The following is a 19,332-nucleotide window of genomic DNA, read 5'->3' as shown; positions in this document are numbered from 1 at the left end:
TTGTTAAGCATTACCTTTACTTCATCTACTCGAAGTTTAATACGAGAAATCGATTAATGTAAGGGTTGCTTCACATATAATAGGACCAGTATTAATGAATCGTCAATATAATTTGTACAACAAAGTCGACCGACAATTACTTGACTTGTTCGGCATAATTTCGCTTTCGAAGATCGAGTCAACACAATTATGTTCATACGAGGAAAGCAAAACCGCGTGTATCCAATCCAAGTAGTTGTGTACGATTGTTGAAAATTTGTCTATATATTCTCTTGTCTACACTAAACGCACATAGGAAGCGAAAATAATACAAAAATGAGGCACAGAAAATATCTTATTCTATACTAAATTTGGACATCTTGGCAAAGATCTACAAATAAGTATGTGAACACTTTTAGGGTCCCTTGCAAAGTAAAACATAAAAGTAAAAGAGATATCAAGATATTAAAAAAGTTCTATCGTGTTCAGCTTCGTATTTGTGTGGGAATTGAACGGATATTTCTATGACAGCGTTCGTTTAGTCGGAGCGTAATATTTTGTGCGTTGTAGGTACTGCGGGCGCCAAGTTTCACTTGGCATTTCTGCCCAACTGTTTTTTATTGGTTTTCGAGTCAACTCATTGATGACACAGTTGTCTGCTTGCTGAACCCAATAACATATTTATAACCGGTCGTTGCAATCAAAACTGTAGTTTTTTCACTTTTCCTGTAAAAATATGAAACTTTACATTGTGCTACCACAAAATATCTAACTACTATAGATTGACCTTCTGAAGAGAACATATACTCAGTACATACAATCCCACACGCATATTTTAAAGATTCTTATAACGACTTATTTTTTCTTACACTATAGTAGCAAAACTGGTTTGTATCCGAAAATCTTTTTAAAGATTGTCTAAAAAGATTAATTCTATGCGAATGCCTCGTTCTTAAACTAACATCATTTCAACTGAACTAACATCGAGTATATTTTTCCTCAACAATATTTTATTTTTTCCTCAAAAAGCATATTTTTACTTACAATCAACTCAGGTGTTCACGTACGCGGGTGTTTGTCTATCATCAACAATACTCACTCGCTAAAGCCGTTTTTGTTTTTCTACGTGACTGAACAATACACCGTCACTATTTCTAAAGAGAGCAACTACTGGCTGTTGTTTAATAAAATATAACAAAATAAATAAATACATATTTTTTGATTTCGTAGAACTATAAATAGCCTGTTCAAACAGTACAATCATTCAGGCTTTTGTTTCCGCAGTTGTGTACTTTGCAATAAAATACGTTTATTGTTTCAGGTAAACAAAACCAACGGCTAGTGAACATGCGAACCAACGGCAAAGTTTGAGGATGCTGTACGCCAGTGACTCTTCTACCGAAAATGTGTTACAAGTCAACCACACGGTGCACTCGTGCTCGGACTACCCGAATGTCACTTACTATAACAACCACTCGTGTATTAACGACAGCAGGCCGCCGGAGAAACTCGTGTGTGTGTTTAATACTTCGACCGAGGACATCGCCTCTCATATCTTTCAAATATGTGTATATATAATGTACAGTGCAGTCATAATAGTAGCTTTATTAGGCAACGGGCTAGTGTGTTTCGTAGTACATACAACGCCGCGTATGAAAACAGTGACAAATTATTTCATAGTTAACTTAGCCGTAGGTGATATTCTAATGACTCTGTTCTGTGTGCCGTTCTCATTTGTGTCACAGTTATTATTAAGGTATTGGCCGTTTGGTGCGATAATGTGCAAAGCGGTGAATTATTCGCAAGCTGTGTCAGTACTTGTTAGTGCGTATACGTTGCTTGCTATTTCTATAGACAGATATATAGTTATAATGCGTCCGTTGAAGCCTCGGCTTGGTAAAACGGCTGCGAAGCTTGTAGTGATCGCTGTGTGGATAGGAGCGTTCATCACGGCTGCTCCTATACCCATCGTGTCAGAGCTGCAACGACCCTCGCCTTGGCATGAAGTTTGCGAAGTGTAAGTCACGTACTCTAATTTTTATGAAAATATATCCCATATTTCATTATTTGACGAAAAAATTCGGGCGTGTATATTTAACACATATTTACTCACGCGGAATGGATTTACCGCGAAAGTTAACACATTCACTGGTTTGAAAAGAAAACATAACCTTATCTTGGTGGTCATAAAATGCAAAATTCATACGCTTTTCCAGCAGATGCTTGTGAACTTTTTGAATTCTATCTTTATAAAAATAGTTAAACTCATATTTTACTTGATTGTAACAGTGATGTCTGCGGCGAGCGGTGGTCGAGTCCGGAACAAAGTGGACAGTATACCATCGCGTTGCTGGTGTTGCAGTTCGCTCTACCGCTGAGCGCGCTCGTGTGCACGTACGCACGGATTGCATACGTCGTGTGGGGCGGGAGACCACCCGGCGAAGCGCAGCATGAACGAGATAAACAAATACTTAATTCCAAACGAAAGGTGATTATTTATTATGTAAACTTTTACTTTATTATGTAAACAATACTACTGTAGCCCGATTCTCTACTACTATCGAATATAGACAATCGGTTAGCTATCGAAAAGAAATGTCTGTAAATCTGATTAGCGCCTCTAGCGGATTTCGTAGTAACTATTTTTGGAGTACATTTGAAATGTCAAACTCTCGATACCCGATGGATTCAATCGTAGAGAATCGCGCTACCGAACATCATTATTAGTTACTATAATTAGAAGTTTCTAAAACAATATAATTGTAGTTGAGCCCAAGGTATTCAATTAAATCGTGTATCAAAGTTAACGTTTCCGAAAAATAATATTATATTTGCTTGTTTAACTGTAATGCTTAGCGAATAACAATTATAGTGAAAAACATTATTATAAAATCTTATATTGTTAGCAATTTCTTGGAATTAAATACCTATTAATAAGTCTTCCTACCTAAGAGTTGCTCGAGCAGTTCCACGTGTAAGTTATAATGCGTTTGTAAAATTCTTGTTATTTCTTTAGATGGTGAAAATGATGGTGACTGTCGTCGCTGTGTTCACGATATGTTGGCTGCCGCTCAACGTTTTTATTGTAAGTGCTTTTTGATATCATGAATGTTCTTTATACTTCCATCTGTAAACCAGAACGCCAGTGTGAGTTGTTATTTGATTCACATAGCATTTACATACATACATGATATAATGCCTGTTATACGCGAGGGTATGGGCAGAGGTGTATGAAATACACACATGTTTAGCCGTTGATATTTACCTGGAAGCCTGGAAGCCCCGGAAATCAAGATTTTCATATAAAATTTCTCGATAGCTAGCCCAATAGTCGATAGTGGTAGACAATCGCGCTGCTGATCAATTTATATTTCATTGCCTAACCAACCCTGGATTTTAAAGGTAGCCTTTATATTCTAACAAGTTATACTTACTTTCAGCATCATTTTGCTAACAAACTATTGATTAACTGTTGATTGTCAAAGCGTTGTAGTAGCGAATGAAACAAGGTGGCAACGTCTACAATTTCGAAGATATTAATACTGGAAGGTAGGAACTTTGAACATTCAGTGATTGTGCAATTCATAGTGTAAAATACAAACATTTATTTGAATAACGCTAAAGGTTTGATAGAAATGAGATTGATATTAATTTTATTTCATACATTTATTAGTATTCATTATTTCATACGAATCTTTATATCTAATATAACAAATGTTACAAAAACGGGAAAATTTTTTTACCCATTCTCTTTTATGTGACGCAAGCGAAGTTGCGCGGGTCAGCTATTAATAATAACAATGCAGAGCTCATTATTAAAACGATTGGATAATGTACAGTTAACTGTAAGGCCTCGAACGCACCCATGTTTCTCGAAGTTTTATGTTAACCGATATAGTAGCAACAGATTTTAGAACGGTATATTTACGCGTCTCTGATTTATGTTTAAAATTCCGTTTATTTATTCGAGTGCGCTTGACAGCGCAGGATTGCAATCATTTCAGTTTTCGTTTTACATTTAGTATTACGATTGTAGAAGTTTGTTCGTAAGATTAATGATTCTCGTTCACTCAGTTCTTATCGCGTCGCGAGAGAAAAAGGGTTGCTTTGTAGAATAAAAAATCAGGTTCACTCATTTGGCCAAGCCTGAGATATGAGCAATACTTCTTATGGCGGACATTTAGTTTTCGTAAAAACTCATTTTAGTAGCACGAATCTCTACTATTGGAACCATCGAGTATAGAGAGTTTGACATTTAAAATGCACTGCCAAATTAGTTTCTATGGCGTCCGCTAGAGGGAATTACTTTAATGCTAGACTTTTTCTTAAAACGTGTCTAATAATCAGGCTCATTTCAATACATTTATTATTATTATAAGCCCGTATCGTCCCACTGCTGGGCAAAGGCCTCCCCCAAAGATTTCCATTGTAGCCTATCTCCGGCGGTCTGATACCATTCTGGTGTGAAGGTGTCCAGCTCGTCTCTCCATCTTTTATGGGGTCTACCGCGTCGCCGTCTCCCAGTTGGCGGGGATAACAATACAATACAATTAACTATATAAATAAAAATGAATTACCGTACATTGTATGTACGCGCATAGCTTTTAAACCACTAAACCGAATCGGATAATTATTTTTTAATATGTTTGTAATTGTCGGGACAAGGTTTAAAAATCAAAATTCGGCCGAAAACGAAGTCGGGCCAGTCCTCTAGTATCATAATTTATTTTTAATAAATCTAAGCTCATTTTGCGCGGCAAATATTTTACTAGTTGTGCAGTGTTTTCTAGAAATAATAAATGAACATTTTTAGAAAGCTAAAAATAACTAGACTTTTGTTTTTGTCCCTCGGGCAGCTTGTTAATTAATCAAAATTTAACTAAAGTTTTTAATATGACTGAACGGAGGTAGATTTTGTGAATAAATATTTGACTAGCTGTGAGCGATGTGAACAACAAATATTGAATAGAAAATATTGCTAACTGTCGATTTTTTATTTTCGAAGTTTCTAATTTAGATTTGTTTCGATGATTTTTAATGCATTGGTTTCTTCTCGAGAATTTTCTGTAAAAAAAGTATCTTACGGGTTAATTCAGGTTATAATATACCTACCTATGTATATGTTTTATTAGTATCTGTTTTATAGTGTTAATAATATTAATATAGATTTGTTTGTCGCTTGTGGAATAGAGTATATGTATCGACATACATATACTCTGTTCCCTTATTCACTAGGTATACTAAAATATACGAAAGGGTAGAAAATAATAAGAAAGTAAGTTAGCTTGTCTAATCTCCTGAGGGCTCACTTAGCGGTGACGACATTCCGACTTGTAACTCGATTTGCTAAGCGTCAAGTTCATTTTCTTGTCAGCCGATACGCGGTGACTACTTTGAGTAGAACTTAGTCAATGGCTTGAATGTTTAACACTAGAGATTTAAACTTTCCTGCGGTTTGTTGCAAATAGGAACTAAAGTTCAATGCCTCGATTCTCTACAACTATCGACTACCGACAACCGGCTAGCTATCGAAATTTTGACATTTAGAATGTACTGTCAAAATGTTTCCTACGACGGCTACGACACCCGTCAGAGGCGCTGATCAGATTTTCATACAAAATTTCTCGATGACAGTTCGGTTGACGGTAGTCGATAGTAGTAGAGAATCAAGGCACAAAACACATTCATTGTTCCTCTTCTGAATAATTGCAATTCGAAAATGAAAAAGCAATTTTTATTTTTTTTCGTTTTCCGCGTTACATTTATTTACTTTCTACTTTATTTAGTAATTATGTATATTTCAAATAAAAGGATTCAGAGAGTGGAAAAATACTTTGCTATTATAGTGTTGCAAAGTGCGAGCCTTAGCATATTATTATAGCATGCCTTTTTCCTGCTTCTTCTGCAAATTAAATATTAAGTAAGTTAATACCAATTTAAAAATGAAAACATCAAGTTATCTCTAAAGTAAACGTTTAAGATTTAATTCCTCTATAAAATTTTAATAAGATAATTAAAAAGTTGTTTAGTTTCAATTTCAATCAAGTTTCCCCCATTCAAGTTTGCGTTGAAGAAACCGTATTGCTTTAAACCAGGAATCTTATGTAACTTGCCTCTGGATTGAAAGTCTCAGCTTCACATTAATTAATTTACTTTTAGTTATTCAATAAGCAATAATAACTTATTAGTTATTTGGCTTCTTGTTGTTAGTTAACACTTTCTTAACACTTTTGCGGATATTAATCGTATTTACTTTTTGTAGTTTTATGTGCGTACTAGCTGACCCACGCAACTTCGCTTGCGTCACATAAGAGAATCATAATTTTCCCCGTTTTTGTTACATTTTTCACTGGTACTCTGCTCCTATTGGTCGTAGCGTGATGATATATAGCCTATAGCCTTCCTCGATAAATGGGTTATCTAACACTGAAATAATTTTTCAAATCGGACCAGTAGTTCCCGAGATTAGCGCGTTCAAACAAACAAACAAACAAACAAACTCTTCAGCTTTATAATATTAGTATAGATAGTATAGATTAATAATAATACTAGAGGATTAACGTGATATATAATTTGTTTTTTTCCTTGACATATTTAACACTGCTTCGTATCTTACGTTACCTTCTATGAATACGTAAGAGTCAAAGTAAAGTTTAAGTACGGCACTAAGAACTGAACTATGTTTCTGGAAGAAGGTCTGGTATTTGGGTTTGTGTACTGTTACTGCATAGTGCGTTCTTTCTGAAGCTATTTTATTACACCAGAATGTTGAATGAATTCTGAACATTTTAGCAAACAAGACGTCATTTGCATAGGTGGCGTGGACGGTGAATGGCGACGATGTAGAGTGGAGCTCGTGGCAAGGCTGGCCGTACGTGTGGTTCGCGAGCCACTGGCTAGCGATGTCGCACTCGTGTTACAACCCCATCATTTACTGCTACATGAACGCACGGTACCGACGAGGGTTCAAACAGGTGAGGTGTGCATTCTTGTTATATACTTTATCTAGTTGCTATAATAGTTTTCATTTTTAAATAGATAACGTTACCATTTAGATTGTTTGATTACGTAAATCACGAATGAATGGGATTGATAGAGTAGTTCCCGCGCAATCTTCGGACGATCATATAAAGATACTTGATTACATTTGTCACCTTATTAAGGTACATGACGTGTAAACATAAAACATATTCAATATTCATCGGAGGTACACCATTATTGGTTATTGTGGGTCCCGGATGTCATTTTCGAAGATCTTTGACAGTCTGACAACCAGTCTTACCGAAGAGTACCTATCGTGTTATATCCCAGGTAACTGGGTTGTGGAGGTCAGATAGGCAATCGCTCTATGTAAAACACTGGTATTCAGCTGCATCCAGTGAGACAGGAAGCCGACTCCAACGTAGTTTGGAAAAAGGCTAAGCTCATATATGTATATATAATAAGTAACCATATCCACGATGAAACCAAGTTGCATTAGGACAATGACCGTTTAATACGTCTGTCCATTTCTCTAGCACGGATTGTTAATATTGTCAAAAGCTGTTTTAGTTTTGTAACTTGATGCGCTGGAAAGAGGTTACTGCACCTCTGTAATGAACTCTCATTGAGTAGGTGTAAACGCGGCACAGATGTTTATTCATTATCTCTTATTAGAAATACGCTGTTTTATCTTAACATTCCATTTCTAGCGGGCACGTCTACGTCATGGCTCAAACTGACACTTGTACACTTATTTGTAGGGAAATAATACCGGCTTTGATGCTTCAAGAATTTAGGTTCCTCCTACTTCTAGGCACATTTCTCTAATTAATCTTCCACGGCACGAATTTGTAATTTTCCACACAAAACCTAATTACCATCTGTCCGCCTGAACAATTCATTGAACATGTTTTCGAGATTCTATGAATCTGGGATAACTTACGTCCCGATTTAGCCCTCATTACTCGTTTATAACAAATTCCTCAAATATCTCAAATAGGATTCTTGGATTTGGAATATAATGTGCGTCATTCGCCGTTTACACCGCGGTGCTAATGACAAAACTCGTAACATGTCAATGACCTGTCCGACGCAAACTATTCAAGCAGTACCTATAATCTGTATTCACAGACTTGAAATTAATTGATATAAATCTGTTTGGAAAAGCCAATAAAGGGTAATGGTAGCACAATATTTTTCATTGTTATTTAGCTTATTATTTCTCATTTATATCCATCCATCTGTTGCCCATTGGCTTAGGTGGTCGCACTACAATTGTGTCGGGAGGTCTTTGGTTTTGATTCTCACACGGAACAATTGTTTGTGCGATCCACAAATTTCAACAATTCTGTAGAATCTGGTTGTACTTTTGTGCCCGTTTTTTGTAAAAGTTCCCGTTTTTCGTAAAAAAAAGAACTGTTCGGGTTTCGTTAATCTAACGGTATATTGAAAAACTGGCGCTGAATTTGCAATGCTTAGATTTATTACATGGGTAGGTATAGAGCCGTTTACGTCAGAGAGCTGCCGGGACATGCTGTCATGAACATGAGATGGCAGTGGTTCTAATTACCGTGTCCTTCCAGGCACGGAATTGATCGAGTTGTAGGAATCTTCTCGTATTTGTAGAAATGTGTTCGATACTACACTATTTACAGTAGTTTAATCAAACTTATTCCACGATTTTTCGTTCATCGACGTTGTTAGTTTAGGCAACTTTGAAATCAGTGCTAGACGCTGCGAATGTTCATTTAATTTAAGTTTTACTCATTTTATTTACCGGATTCAAGTTTTTCTTATCACCCGAACAATTGTTTAATATTATATTCACTCGTTTATTACAAACTACTAAATTGTTACAAGGGAGAACTTTAAGGTATACTATTTAATTGAAAAGTTATAACTGTTCTCACGACAGCGAAAATGAGTTTCCACTGTCGGGCGTTCCTAACATTCTGAGAATAAAACTGGTGTACTCGCGCAGAACAAACTGTATAAATGACTACCGAGAAACCGACAACTGGTTCGTGATATTATTGTTATACCAATTACAGACGCCAAATATTTATTCCTGAGTTTTTCTGTGAAAAACGGATTACGAAGTCGGGGTAATAGGCTCTCGAGTTTAGGAGAGCACGTAAACCTCCCGTCCTGCGATTGACCTTGCCAATCTTATCGGTCTACCGTTTCACCGGATTATTTGAGTTGTAGAAAAAAATGTTTACCTGTGAGTACGTCGTACATGTTACGATAGAAATGGACGGTTGCAAGTTCGAACCTGAGGCCGCAAAGCAATGACTTTTCGAAGTTATATGTATGAAGAAATATGTAATTATCACTTGTTCTAACGGTGAAGGAAAACATCGTGATGCAACGTTGAATGTCTGAGAGTTCTTTAGAACAGTTCTTGAAGTGCAAAGTCCCCAACCCGGAATTGGCCAGCGTGGTGGACTCAAGGCCTAGTCCCTCCTAAGCCCCCCTTGTCTCCAGCCCAGCAGTGGAACATTAATGGGTTAAATTTAATTATTTAATTTTAGCTATAAAACAGACTCAAACAGAGTGAAAATGCCAGTAATTTAGGCGTAACATCGACGGCTCTTTACATTTCGCACTTCGCTCTTATTTCGTCTTTCGAACAGCTTGTTGCCATGTTCAAGTACACAGTTACTTAGCTATTAATATATGTGTCAAGACAAAATATTTATTTTACGCACATTGTTTATTTTTATTATCTCTGTGTATTGTTGCAAGTTTCAAAGGCTACCGAGTTAGAGTTATGGGTATTCGATAAACTGATTGCATAATACGTAGGAACAGGAACGGTACTTTGCATACTGATACATACAATGAAAGCTAGGGTGTCGCAATGCAAGATATTTTCTTTGAGTTTACTGTAAAAACATGAGCGCATGTTTTCCTTTTTGTGTGTATAAAAATATGTGGAGAATTTATTGTATCAATTTCTTGTTCATGCTCAATTAAAAATACATGTTTTTTGGGAAACAATTACCGCTGGTCATCACGTTTGTTTTATTTTTATTCTAAATATTGTTTCCAAGATACATAAAAGAGTGTTTTTGTTACTTTAACCTAATAGATATTGATATGTGACAAATGGTAGTTGAATGACTGGGTTAACGAAAAATTATTAAACTCGTACTCGTAAAAGGTTCATCAAAATGTTAAGACTATGCAGCTTTTTTCGTAAATATTGTTGAAATTGTTATTATTACAGACTGAAACATTTTATTAGACACTCATTTGATTCCAACGAAAATAAGACATAGTCACTACGTGGCGTCGTATTCATAAACTAAAATGTGTTTTTGATATTTCATAAAGAGTAGCTGATTGGACTGGTAGGCAAATACCCTAATGTGACACTGCGGTGTGAGAAATGTGACATAATAATTAATAGTTATTTCGCTGTAATTTACTGTAAATAGTAGTAGTAAGTAATATTGCTATATTATAGTAAGTAGATCATATTGCTTACTAGTTATTTAGTATAGTCGTAATAATACACCGTGAATAAAGAATTTGTGTGATTAAGAGAAGTATAAGGAGCTCCTTTTTATAAAAGACACTTACTTGCTCATAGGAACTCTTGGATTTGAACAACTGAACTATTATCAATTGTTAGTCTGCCTGCCAGTCATTATTAAAAAGTAATGCGGAGAATAATTGTAAAAAATAATTGTTGAAATAACAGTGAGATTTAACTAAACATTGAATGTGTATGAGGTTCATTAGCATTTTATCACGGACCTTTTATGAGACACATTATCTCAAGGTACGTTCTGAAAAACGACTCGTTATACTGTTATAAAATAACATCCACAAATGTTATTTCAGTTCATTTCAGTCTCAGCTTTTATATACTTTACAATAACGGATTTAAACGCTCTGGTAGCACATTTTAGTGTTACTTTTCTATTAGCCGAATGCTTATACAATTTATACGTAGAACAAGTTGTGTTCGTACGTAGATAAGTACGAGATGGTATAATATTTAATAATCAATCCATAATTTACTCGGTAACTGCAACTACACTAGACTTTAAAAATATGGAGATTCGTATACATAATTCTAAATGGCTTAACTTTGTATCATAATTATACTTTTTAGCATCTTGTTGTCTTTTTGAAAATTATGATATTGGACCGTACTGAGACTCCAGGGCATAGATACTGTTGAGTTTCTTTCGTATCGAGTGTCTGCCATCTTAAATTCATCGACATTTTCTTGCGGCGCTGAAAAATAGCTTGAAAGAATTTACAGTTGTGGTTCAATATCAGAGTGACAATTAGGTCACGGCCGCATATCTGAAGGATGGTACCACCTAAGACATTTTCTTTGAAGAGCGATTTCTTTAATCACGTTTCAGTGAGCACTATGCATTTTAATTGCTCTATGAATCTGTCCTATGCCAAAGGATATTTTATTAAAACTTCACATTTGTAGCGCAAATCTGTACATACTGTCGAGTATCGAAAGCTTGACATTTAAAATGTACTGCCGAAATAGTTCCTACGACGCACGTCTAAGGCGCTTATCAGATTGTCAGATTGTCAATCTGCAACTTTGTTAAAAATAATATAAACCTATTTACAAAAGCTAAAGATTTATATCCTAGAAATACTAGAAATGGACAACGGCTAGTTCTAGAATTTACCCCACGAACAACCCTTATACAAAAGAACTGTTACGCAATGTGTATTAAAGTGTTTAATAAGTTACCCTCTCACATTCAAGAACTACCTATATCGCTATTTAAACGCAAACTTAAAAAAATATTATTGGAAAGAAATATATACTCAATAAATGAATGGCTCCAAAGCAAAATAAATTAAGTATGTGTAAAACTGTATAAAAGCCAAGCAAAATATTGTTGTAAATCATTAAGTTCTTGACATTGTTATTGTAATTTGTATTTATTAGACACTATTTAATTTTAAGACACTATTTGAATTCTGAGACTTTACTTTAATTGATAATATAATAACTTTAATTCGTAATAATTGTAATAATTTTGATTGTAATTTCTATGACACTTTTATAAAATAATTCACATACCTTTTCGAGGTTAAATAGATATAGCACTTTTATAATAATATAGTAACACCATTATGTACTCTATTTTGTTGTGAATAAATGACTTTTGACTTTTTTTTTTGACTTTTGGATGACAGGCCGGTTGTCGGTAGTCGATAGTAGTAGAGAATCGAGCTATTGTTTTCTTGTTAAATCCATAATGGAGGTTCTTGGTACCGTCATTTGTATCTTCCTCTGAAATACTAAATATTTCTGTAGCGCGATTCTGTCAAGTTGGTACTATCGAGTGTCGAGAGATTGGCATTAAAAATGTACTGCAAAAATTGTAACTACGGGACGCACTAAAGGCGCTGATCAGTAGGTCATCTATCGAAAAAAGTATGAGAATCTAATCAGCGCCTCTAGCGGACGTCGGAGAAATTTTTTTTGCAGTACATTTTAAATGTCACTCTCGATACTCGATGGTTGCGATTGTAGAGAATCGCCCTACACAATTTCAAACAACAACAACAACTTTTTTTTTGCATAAAATCAAAAATCATCAATTATAAGATAAAACAAATGCATCCATTTGCAGCTGAGTCAAAAGCATAATAACATTAGATTTATAGACTTAGCGCACTCATGTGTTCAGGGTAAATGTTAAGTCCGTTAGGCCGGGACTCCACCAAAGCGGAGACGAGACGAGCGGAGAGGAGATGTTTTTTAAACAACCAATAGAATTAAGTTATTGACACGTCTCCTCTCCGCTCAGCTTCAGTGGAGATCGCTGTGCGGAGATGTGTAATATTTGTATGTCGCGATGGAAGCGGAGATGTGAGCTGTGCGCGGACGACGCGCAGTGGAGACGAGAGATGTGAGCGGCGTGCAGTGAGCGATGTCACCCTCCCCCCTCTCGCCCGCTAGCAACCCGCAGAACCCCGCGCGCGCGCCGGCCGGCCATCTTGCTAGTACCGTGCGCGCTGAAAAACGTCTCTTCTCGCACAGCACACAGCACACCGCACACATCTCCGCTTTGGTGGAGTCCCGCGAGCTGAAAAACATCTCTTCTCGCACAGCACACAGCACACCGCACACATCTCTGCTTTGGTGGAGTCCCGGCCTAAGGCCGGGACTCCACCAAAGCGGAGAGGAGATGTTTTTTAAACAACCAATAGAATTGAGTTATTGACACGTCTCCTCTCCGCTCAGCTTCAGTGGAGATCGCTGTGCGGAGATGTGTAATATTTGTATGTCGCGATGGAAGCGGAGATGTGAGCTGTGCGCGGACGACGCGCAGTGGAGACGAGAGATCACATCACACATCTCCGCTTTGGTGGAGTCCCGCGAGCTGAAAAACATCTCTTCTCGCACAGCACACAGCACACCGCACACATCTCTGCTTTGGTGGAGTCCCGGCCTTAGCCTTATATGCTGGCTGAGTAAACTACGAACAGTTCGATCTATGCACTATGGCCGATTCACTACTAAACTATAACTTTACATACAGACAGCGGTTTCTGGAAGTTTACTTCTGATGTATGATTGAATATGACTAGCTGTTCGGTTGAGTTAATAACAAGTAGTGTAAATCTAGGTCCATTCAACGCAGATGTGTGTGAATGTGAACCATTGCTAGTTATTTGTGATGAAACTGAAACTAAAACCTTCCGTGCACACCCGCCTTTTCGCTTTATTTATTTATCGCTGGTCTATCAAATATTTATTGTCAGTAGCTCGATTCTCTACTACTATCGAGAATCGACAACCGGTATCTATTGAAAAACAAAATGTTTAAAATCTAATCAGCGCCTCTAGCGGTCGTTGTAGAAACTAATTTCGCACTAAATTTTAAAAATCATACTTTCAGTACTGACTGTAGAGAACCGCACTACTGTTGTCGCTACGTAATTCGAAAACCTAGCCTCAACACATTAGCCCAAAGCTAATAATCCGTAGCCATCATACAAACGATTAATTCAGTAACGATGACGACACTGCGGAGGCCATTAAGTAATTTGAGCAAACACAATAAACCTTTTTGTGTAGTGCACATTCCACGTCATCACATTCATGACGCCCCACTTGAGATAAAAGCTAAATTGATGGATACCTAAGCTCATTAATTTGAAATTCAGATGTGTTATTTTCGGAAAAGATGTGAATTATTCTGTGACGCAAATGGGACAAGGTTGTTGGTACAATTTGCGAATATGTATAGAACTGATTAGAGGACTTTTGCAGACTACCTAATAGTATAAAGTCTACGTAATTAATTTATAAGAAAAAAGGACGATAAAAATGAGAGTGATAAAAATAAAGACCCTTATTAATTTAAAACGTTCTACAATTTTTCATTTATTCTTAGGTTATTTGACGTCAACGAAATATATTAATCCCATTCTTATATGCTTTGAAATCTTTACCCTTACATTTTTGTCACATATAAGATTCTTACTTTTCACTGTTTAATATTTACAGTACAACCGGGAAAAGTTTATTCCCGAGTTTCTTCGTTATTATTCGTATTTAAAATATCTAATTTTCTATGTAAATGAATTCTATTTTATTCTGTCCCACGATTGACAGCGGACAGACAGTATGATAAATAAATGCCTCTTACATAGGTCGTAGGTTTACCCAATTAGCCGCATCTGTGCCGCAGCTGTGTTGAGAGTTAAGCCGGCTTCGGAAAAATCATTTCCAAGGTTATTTTATAAGGAAAAGATATCGCATACGTGTTTGCAGTACCGATATATGTTATAGAGATGATAGTAGCTCGAATCTCATAATATGGAGGGAATTATGGATACAGAAGGATATTATATTAAATTACGTTTTTCTTATGAAGATGGTGAGACGACAATATTAATAACAAAAAACAATTTGACACAGTCAAGGCCAACTAGTCTGGACAGTTTTACTAATTACTGTAAGAACTAATTTCACTTTAGGCTTAAATCTGTCTCTCTCTCTGATTTAATAATAAGACTATAATATATTACTTAAGTTTAAAATTTTCCAACAATATTTTACATTAACGAGACCGCTAATATATTTAACAGTGCTAAACTAAATCGTTTCCAAACTGGCCGCCAAGTAGGTTCTGAGAATTTTAATCTTTTCTTTAAAGTTGGTAATAAAACGTTTTAAAATATTTACAGCGCCGCGTTTCTCCGAATGCAAAGAGTAATGATTAAAAGGGTTCATAGGCTTTTTTAATTCAGTGAGGAATTTGTTCTTTGAATTAAAACCCAAATGTTTGGTAACTCGATTGAAAACCCCACTTTAAAAATTCAAATAGATACATAGGTCTATGTTGAAATGTATAACATTTTTTTATTTAAAAGATAAGTCATCAGAGATGATCACCTACTTTTTTACGAATCTGAGAGTTTAAGTGTCTTGCCTTTTAACCTTCGCCGGACCGGTTGAGATAAAAGACAGGAGGAGGTAACCATTTTACATTAACGTTTATAATAAACAGATTACTATTATTAATAATTGTAATTTTTTGAAATGTACTAAAAGTTTATTCACTCCTTCAATAATTGCTCTCCACATTTTTGAGTATACATAATATTTTTCGAGCAAGGGGTCTATCACGTATCTTAGTTGACAACTATTTGAAAGTCACTATGCCGTACATTGCTTTCTTCGGTAGATTGTAATGATTAACAAACACGATACGTCAAAGCAGCAATGTACTGAATAGTGACCAACAATTTGACGTACACTAGTTGTCAATTGAGATATGTGTTAAACCCGCAGTTCGTGTAAGACATTAAGCTGTATATATATTTTTATGTTGTACCAACAGATCCTCGGTAGTATATCGTGCTTGAAGATGAAGGACTCGAACAGATCGTTCCAGCGGTCGAGTGTTTGCGAGGGCGTGCCGTTATCCGGTGAGTGTAATCTTGACTTTATGCCTCACAATATTTACGTTTACGCCGACTACATATTGTTGGCCCCAATATAGGCCCCAACGCTATTCGTCCAACGTGTGGTTCTAGAAAATGGCATTGATCCCAACGTTGGGGCGAGCGTTGGTAGTTGGCTGACTCGTGTCACTTTCATCAAAGGAATCTGCGCCAATGCTCGCGACCTGACGGAACAGAACTAGTTTATTAGTGTACGCCTCACCGAGTTTGTAGTCCAACGTTGGTACGAGCGTTAGGACCAACATGTGAAGCCGGCCTTACCCTGGGAATTTCGCATTTTGTTTACTTGTGACTTTTGTATTAAATGCCATTTGTGCGTATTTCCATGTTTTAATTTTGTCAAATTTTTGTTTTCGTTGTAATATTTATTACATTATGTGATAATTATTAAAACTTTATCTGTCGATTAAGTTTTAATCTATAAGGAGAAGGTAAAGGTAAGGTTAGGTGAGGTAAGGTTAGAAATATTAATTCATGTTCCTGTTCAAGTTCATCATCGAAGTTTATTAAATTACTAGCTGACCCCCGCAACTTCGCTTGCGTTACATAAGCTTTAAAAAGTTTCCCCGTTTTTGTAACATTTTTCACTGGTACTCTGCTCCTATTCGTAGTAGCGTGGTGATATATAGCCTATAACCTTCCTCTATAAATGGACTATCTAACACCGAAAGATTTTTTCAACTCGGACCAGTAGTTCCTGAGATTAGCGCGTTCAAACAAACAAACAAACAAACAAACTCTTCAGCTTTATAATATTAGTATAGATTATGTACAGCACAGTAAAATAAATAGGCACATCATGTATAATGAGCATTTGGTTCAGGCCAAATTTGATTATAATTTAATGCAATTGCCATAATATATATAAAATAATTAGTTTCAGATACCAGTAAAATTCAGACTCAATTATGTTTTAAATGTCAATGTTTGTCAACCAATACCTAGTGTTATAAATAATCATTATCATAATTAACGAATATTCGAAATAACATGTTATTTTTAAATCAATCAAGACGAGTTATTTATTAAATATTGACCTTTTACTTACAGAATGGGCCTTTGTTTTTTACACGGATCCAACGAAGCCACGTTAGACTAAAGAATATTTATTTTAAATTAACAGCCGCGTGATTCTTTCCAGCCAGTACTGAACAATATCGAGAGTTTGACATTTAACATAAGCAGCAAAATTAGTTCCTACGCGTTCGTTAAAGGCGCTGACCAGATTTTCATACATTTCTCAATAGTCAGTTGCGCTTACCGGTTGGTAAATGATCTGTGGGGTAAGCAAACATTGGCGCGGTCATTCCATAGATGGGTAATCGCATAGAGGTGTTTGAGCTGAGCGTCTTTGTGATTCGGATAACAGTCGTTCGTTGACTATCCTATATTAGATAGATATTAGATAGATAGAAATTAGCGAGATTTGAATATACCGGGACAAAGTCGGACCGAGTCGCTAGTTTATCACAATACTCAACCTAGCCAACAGACTGAGTCCTAGACGAAATAATAGTACATTAGCAAGTCATTGTTTAAAATTGCTATTTTCTAGTTGCTTTTGATACTGTATTCTATGATTAATTTAATACGCCCCGGATCGCTGACTATGATAAAAAGTAAATGAGTGGAAAAGTAACTGTTCATTCAAAATATTGTTTACTAAATTTTTTTGCTAGATTATAACGTTATTTTACAAACAATATAGCTGTACTAGCTTCTTCTGAGATAGGAGCATAAATGAGACATTTTCGGCATTGATAAGATTTAATATATATTAATAATACGTGTTTAATAAGTAAGTACCTAATATACATCTCGAGCTTTTGAATATAAAGCAAATTTTAACAATACATAATTAAAAGAAACTGTTATTAGCACTAAGACTGCCTTAGAACTAAACAAAATTATACAATCATACTTTAACGGTTACTTATTGTACAGTCACGTTTCTCATGAATTTAACGTTTATATCTACTATCAACGATAAAGCACCGGGCTTTAATATTTTAATGTATAATAGATGAGATTCATTTGAGGAAGTGAAATGGTTCCTTGAGGTTGTTATTACCAGGCCTTGTTTAACGCCGGCTGCCTTTTGAATCCGTTTTCATTATGAAGTAGATTCGGTTTGTTTGTAATGCTAAACAGCAAAATTTAGACTACCAGAGGAGCGATTCCTTGGTACTTTCGATAATCGACCACAGGCTAACTATGGACAATTTAAGTATGAAAATCAGATCAGCGCCTCTAGCGAGCGCCATAGGAACTATTTTACAGGACATTTGAAATGTCAAACCTTCGATACTGGATAGAATTGACTCTTATTCATCGCGCAACTGATATCTAAACAGATGAAATTCCGATAGGTGTTTTCATACATTTGTCACTTTATTTAGCAGATAGGTTATCTCACACTAAATCATGAGTTATGGAAACTGACCCTTATACTATCTGCTTTAATTTATTAACTACGTTTGTTTTTTTTCAATGCTAATGGTCGAAACGGTGTGGCCGCTGGTCTTCGGTTCGATTCTCGAGTTGGGTTAGGTCAGGTTAGGGATTTTTTATATTTATTTGGTTTTGTTCTTTAACGCACAGCTGTTTAGCTACTGTTATATATTTACCATAGTAAATGGCGGATCGCCGAAATATTAAATACATACATCTCCATATACGTTTTTAAGTTCTGTTTAATTTTATTAAAAGTAAATCAAATAGTGTACGGTTACAATAAAGTGCCAACTCATGTTGAAGTCCTAAGCCGATTACAAAGGTCCTGAGCTGGCATTATGAAATAATTTCACAAAACTCTGTTTTTACTGTTACTGTTTTGTTTTAAATACTAAAGTTTATTATGAATAACATTGTCAATGTGTGACAATAACAGTTTAATATTACAGACCTACTTATAATAAAAAAAATATTAGATACTTATAAACATAGCAGTGAAATAAATGTTTAAAACACGTAGCCACTGTCTTCGGAAGTTTATGTTCAAGTTTTGCATTAATTTATCAAGCGTCGTTCCTTAGCATTAACATATCATTAGTGTTGCTCGACCTTGGATCCCGATTACAAATAATTTCGGCATCTTTATGAACCATAGTATTTTAGTCAATATATGACAAACAATATAAATATCTTTCTTATGGACATTCGTTCTATTGGCGAGCAAATCCATTCTTAGTGTTTATGTTTATAAGAGCAGCTCGTAGCTTAGTTAAGAACAGCCGCGTACATCAATCTCTGAGGTTAAGCCACGATTGCCGAGGTTGTTCTGTGGATGGGTCACCATCTTATACATATCAAGTTTCTCCGTGTTTCGGAAGGCACGTTGAATTGTGGGTCCCGGCTGGCATTTTTAAAGATCTTTGACGGTCGTTAACAGTAGTC

General features: G+C 35.8%; 1 protein-coding gene across 1 annotated transcript in view; it reads left to right on the top strand.

Annotated features, from left to right (window-relative positions):
- Positions 1-1,159: 1,159 nt before the first annotated feature.
- The window catches only part of LOC142973868 (RYamide receptor-like), a 35,742-nt gene continuing 17,569 nt past the window's right edge, over positions 1,160-19,332 (top strand). The window contains exons 1-5 of the mRNA XM_076115890.1: positions 1,160-1,996; positions 2,269-2,467; positions 2,996-3,064; positions 6,795-6,953; positions 15,813-15,900. Coding sequence (XP_075972005.1) covers positions 1,353-1,996; positions 2,269-2,467; positions 2,996-3,064; positions 6,795-6,953; positions 15,813-15,900 — 1,159 coding nt within the window. The 5' untranslated portion in view covers positions 1,160-1,352. The remainder of the gene's footprint in view (positions 1,997-2,268; positions 2,468-2,995; positions 3,065-6,794; positions 6,954-15,812; positions 15,901-19,332) is intronic.

This window comes from Anticarsia gemmatalis, chromosome 6, assembly GCF_050436995.1.
Source record: "Anticarsia gemmatalis isolate Benzon Research Colony breed Stoneville strain chromosome 6, ilAntGemm2 primary, whole genome shotgun sequence".
Taxonomy (NCBI): Eukaryota; Metazoa; Arthropoda; class Insecta; order Lepidoptera; family Erebidae; genus Anticarsia; species Anticarsia gemmatalis.
This window is presented reverse-complemented; position numbering and strand designations above follow the sequence as displayed.